The 5,068-nt window shown below is 42.5% G+C and overlaps 2 protein-coding genes across 2 annotated transcripts; both read left to right on the forward strand.

Annotated features, from left to right (window-relative positions):
- Positions 1-262: 262 nt before the first annotated feature.
- Positions 263-1,884, forward strand: LOC120774915. Its single transcript, XM_040104791.1, has 4 exons — positions 263-601; positions 673-1,019; positions 1,091-1,343; positions 1,456-1,884. Exons 1-4 carry the CDS (start codon positions 599-601, stop codon positions 1,726-1,728), a joined length of 876 nt encoding a protein of 291 aa, XP_039960725.1. The 5' UTR covers positions 263-598; the 3' UTR covers positions 1,729-1,884.
- A 1,498-nt stretch (positions 1,885-3,382) lies between these two features.
- LOC120775199 lies at positions 3,383-5,021 on the forward strand. The gene is made up of 2 exons (XM_040105261.1): positions 3,383-4,672; positions 4,739-5,021. The coding sequence occupies exon 1, from the start codon at positions 3,503-3,505 to the stop codon at positions 4,562-4,564; it is 1,062 nt and encodes a 353-aa protein (XP_039961195.1). The 5' UTR covers positions 3,383-3,502; the 3' UTR covers positions 4,565-4,672; positions 4,739-5,021.
- The last annotated feature ends 47 nt before the right edge of the window (positions 5,022-5,068 follow it).

Genomic DNA, 5,068 nt, shown 5'->3' on the forward strand with positions numbered 1-5,068 from the left:
TATGGGACTTTAAAGTAAATTTAAATAAGAGACTGTAGGCTTCCTAAAGAAAGTCGCTACTTTTATCATTCAACAGTTTTGGAAGCGGTTGAGCGTTGTCGCATTCATAGAAAAGTTGTGAAGCTATGCTGGGAAGTTCTGTAAGAGTATGAGCACTGTTCAGGTTAGTATGAACAAATGTGTGTCAATAAGACAATACATACATACACACACACACATGCATGCTGCCAATAGAAAAAACTTTGATACCCCTTCTCCACAGCCACGTGCGTGCGTATGGAGTTGGTCAGTTTTCTGAATGGATGATGGTGACCGAAGTCAACACAAGAAACGCTGAAGGCTGTAGCAACCGCGCTGTGTCCAGTACGTCGGTAATCTGATGCACATGAATTGTGTTCAAGTGAAGACAAAAGCTGACTGTTTGACGACTTTTGACACCTGCGCCATTGTCTACGACCCAACGAATCTCGCCAATAAAAGCGCTCTCTCGACATCGCGCAGTCACAGTTATCCTTTCGTTCCAGTCGTGTGGTGTACATCATGACCTGCGCGGAGCTTGCTTAACAAATAAGTGCTTAAAAACAATATTTCTTCCAAAATGGTTAGTTATTCTTTGCGACAAGTCAAAGCGGTGCCAAGCATAATAACTAAGTTTCTTTAAATATTTACCAGATCGCGTTATTATTGTTATCGTTGTGTCTTGGTAATATTGTTGGCCACCGTTTGGATAATTTTCTATTCAAGCCCGTTCTCGACTTCATTGGGTCCGAAGTGACGCCCGCGATACCAAAGACCTCAATCGATGAGCTTCAGAACCCGGTTGAGGACGCAATATTTTCAGAATTACGCGACAATGATAGCGCTAAAGGTGTACAAAGACGCGGTGAAGTTGGTAGAAAAGATCTGCTGCAACATCTTTACGCAACTTACGGATGCTTGAGCTCCTTTGAAGGTTGGACGAAATCGAAAGATAATATAGATTTCGATTCGCTGCCGAGCAAAGGCTTTGAGTGCAAGAGGTACAAAAAGAAAATATTTAAAAGTGAAGCTGTATCTTTTAAGCAGGAAAACGTTGTTTGTTGCTTTTTAGATCCGAGCCACCCAAAGACGATTTATCAATAGAAATCTTCGGCCAAAACCAGATGCAGACACCGCCTGATGGGCAGAGCAATGAGCGTACGCTTAACAAGGACAAGTCTTCCTTAACTGGTAACAAGTATCCTCGCGCTTTGCCTGTTTCTCACTTTGCAGACTTTTACCAAGATTTGCTGGTCGATACGAGCAAAATAGACGCTAAGAGGGCCGGCACTGCTCCGGTAATTGGCTGTGATTGTAAAGTTAAGGTAAGATTGATGTCAGGAGCTCGTTGTAAAGGTATGAGGAGTAAAAAGACGGCCCTCATCCATTCCAAAAACTACTTTGCATAGAAACTCTTACTTCTACAACCTCTTTCAGATCGATCTCTTGGACTTGGGTCAACAGCACTATCCACGCTATCTTATGAACGCAGTTTGCCAAAACAGCCAATCACCTAATCAATATCCGCAGAAGTGCTGGCGCGGTTCCTACTGCAAACCACTCGAGTACAAAGTTAAAGTGCTCACACCACGTTCCTTATTGGAACCGACACAAAACGATCCGGCGTTGGCTTGGTTACCCGATGAATTGCGACAAGAGTGGAAATTCAAGACCGTCACTGTGGCGGCTGGTTGTTTTTGTTCGTACTGATGCTATTACCGTTATTTGAGATTGAAGATATTTCGTGGGTTGAAAGATGATATCATCTACCTATGGTATTGAACTGATCGTTTACAATTTAACGAATTCATTTAATTATATAACATTTAGGGTAATATTTATTTGGTTTTGACGTTAAATAATGTGATAAATACAATACATATGTAACCAAAATTGAAAATGCAAATGTGTTAATAAACACAAACAAATTTTACATCTTGAACTCTTCTTAAAAACGGAGAACAATGGAAAAAACGAAAATTTTGTGCTTAAAAGTAGACATGTGAGAGTCCAATTACAAACTATCTTGGGTAGTTAGGTAGAGTAAATATCTGACGATGCACCTAGGTCTTCACCGAACTGTCATGTATGTGTGCTAAAGCCTTCTGATAGTCGCCACATCTTTTGTCTGTCGGCCAGCTTGCCAAAATCTTCGAATTCGCGCATTTCGGTCTCTTTCATTTTTCACTGGAGACGTATCTTTCGTCTAATACAACATGATCGATCTGGTTGGTGGGCTTTCGAGCCAGGTAGCTTGATGAATTTTCCGATGCAGGAATTTAGTACTACATATAACTATATTTCAGATTCCGGTAAAGTCGATCAGCCTCAACCCATTTGGGGATGTTTCATTATGAAAACTGAATTTACCCACCGTTGTACCAATGATACCTTCTTTGCCCACCCTGTCGTTAAAGTCGCCAAGCTCGATTTTGACATCGTGGGGGCAGCTCTCATAGGTGTGCTTCAAGCGCTCATAGAAAACGTCTTTGATCACATCGTCCTTTCCTTCCATCGGGGTGTGGGCGCAAATCAGCAATAGGTTGAAGAACTTTGCATTAATGCGGATTGTGGCTAGACGTTCATCCACCAGGGTGAATGCCAGGTCTCGGCGACGGAATCTCTCACCCATCACGAATCTTACGCCGAATTTGCGCTCTTTTGTAAGGCCACTGTAATAAATGTCATAAGGAACTAATCGTCTCACTCCTTGTTTGCGAGGACATCAACCAGCTGGGAAGCAGCACCTTCTCAATTAAGGGACCCGACATTAAATGCATGCCCATAAATCGTAAGCCTTAATGCGTTTGCTGTGGTCGTCATCAAATGGGAAGTCTCTCATCTGAGGTCGTTTTGTCCTTATCATTCGCGCACAACCCTGCGGAGGGATGGTTCGTCTTCACATTATAGCTCGCCTTCAAATGAATGTCCTTTGGCTAACCAGAGGATACTTGTTCTAAGACGGGAAGTCATGAGCTGCTTGTGCCATATGTAAAGGAATCGTTTCTGACCACTCCCAAGTGAATGGCATTCAGAGAGCTTTCCCCATTTGCGTTAACTTCTACACATGATTCCATCCTCCAAAATTATGACTGTCAACAGACCAGGAGATATTTAGTACTGTTTTCGCTCACAACCAGTCCCATATGCTCCAGTCTAAAACTAATGGTGCGGTTGTTGAGACTTGGCGTAGGCCAGGAGCCGTACACTCTTTTAGAAGATAGTACCTTATATATTCAGCTCTGCAGCTCGCATTATTTTCTCCATCCAGTAATATATTGAAGACGTCTATTGTGACTTCTCCGACTGACTTGAACTGATTTTTAATAGAATGTAATAAAAGTCAATTCCCCGTAATGTCAGATAAAATCTAAGTTAAAATTTATTTTTTTTCTCTTTTTGCTACAAAATTTCCGTTGAATCAAACTCCAAGCCCGCCAAAAAGCCAATGTAAATTAAAAGTGAACAAAAGAATTTTCGCATAATGAATGGTGGACCCTGTCCTAGATGCAGCGCACTACTACAGCCATGTTGTCGCTGCGGAGCAATACCGTCAAACTTCGCCTTTCTCAGAAAAGTGCTGAATAAACCGAAGAGGACCCGAAGTTGTCGCCACAAGAGACCACGATGTGTCACATTGGCCGCAGGGGGGGACAGTATTGATTGCCTGTGCTGTTTGGACGAAAATTTGGCAGCAAGCAGTGATCGTCGCCTGCAGACATGGCAACGCGAACTGCAATTGCGCAACAACATAGCCGATCGACTCGTGCAACGTACCGGCAAAGCATACTGCGAACTGCTCTTCAATCGCAGCGTCACTGTCAATGGACGCGACAAATCGATGACGCAGCGACTGTTGGCGCATGCGGAGAGCGTAAACCCGAGAGCACATCATAAAAAAGCTGCCTTCACGGATTGTTTTCCAGATGGCTGTTGTACAATGGAGCTGATTTCCACACAACCTGCTAAACAGAGATATTTTGAAGTTTCTGGCCTGCCAGCGGGTGTAAAATGTGAGCTCATCGGCGAGAATTGCTGTGTACGCCGATCCGGTTGGGTAACCTCGCGAGCAGTACAGGAAAATATTGCCGCCAAAGTCAAAGACATCCGACGTGTGCTACCATTTTTCCCAGACATTGAGTACTTGCAAATTATTGGCAGACAAATGACACTTTACGAAAAGCCAGTAGACTTTGATGAATATGCTTGTTTGAAGGAAGTGGTTGACCAGGAAATTATCGATGAACCTTGCACCAACGAAACCTGTCCGATCAATGCGAATATTGCGCTGGCAGTAGACTCGGAGGATGGTGAAGTTGCGACGGATGAGAATGCGCTGGAGGTCGATGGCGCTGAGCAGCAGAAGGAAGCGGTCGAAAATGTGATGAAATCTGAATTGCATGAAAATATAGACGAAAATATGGCAGCGCTGGCAGCTGATGAAAAAGAAAGTAGCGCCATAAGCTGCTCTAACAGCGATATGGATTTTTACAGAGAGCTTCTTTCGAATAGAGCGAAATGTCACGATATCTTCTACAGACCTTAAGGACGTGCTGTGCTCAAACCTTGCTATCAAATCGTCAACTTGAGTAGGCGGAGGAAATTTATGCGCCTGATGAGTGAAAGGTGTCTATTGGAAATCAATATTGGGCTTGTAATTATTATATATAAGGCATTTTCGCAGTGTTTCCGTTTTCGTTTCCTTCGTTTCTCTCGTCAGGTAGATAAATTTGCTTCTACTGCGACATCACAACCTGCGGATATCTAATATATTTATTGTTGAGGACTAAAGCATAACCTTTGTCAAAAGTTGTTGTTGACTACAACTACAAAAACAATTTATAAATACTTCAGAAAAATGTTGCTTGAGCCACAGTCCCAGGATATTCCATTGCAGCGGTCCACTTTTTTTGCGAATAGAAGTGCACCTTATTTTGCTTTCTCAACATTGGAATCACTCTGTATAAATATTTTGCCAACTTTTGTTTACAATTCAAAAATCTGAAAATCATTGCAATAAATAAAATAACCGAAAAATTAAAACAATAAA

The sequence above is a fragment of the Bactrocera tryoni genome, chromosome 4 (assembly GCF_016617805.1).
Source record: "Bactrocera tryoni isolate S06 chromosome 4, CSIRO_BtryS06_freeze2, whole genome shotgun sequence".
Taxonomy (NCBI): domain Eukaryota; kingdom Metazoa; phylum Arthropoda; class Insecta; order Diptera; family Tephritidae; genus Bactrocera; species Bactrocera tryoni.

Excerpts from the sequence above, each read along its gene's own strand:
- LOC120775199 (XM_040105261.1), top strand. The coding sequence starts at position 3,503 with ATGAATGGTGGACCCTGTCCTAGATGCAGCGCACTACTACAGCCATGT.
- LOC120774915 (XM_040104791.1), top strand. Across the intron at positions 1,020-1,090 it reads AAAGGCTTTGAGTGCAAGAG|ATCCGAGCCACCCAAAGACG; the intron begins GTACAAAAAGAA and ends GTTGCTTTTTAG. Across the intron at positions 1,344-1,455 it reads GCTGTGATTGTAAAGTTAAG|ATCGATCTCTTGGACTTGGG; the intron begins GTAAGATTGATG and ends AACCTCTTTCAG.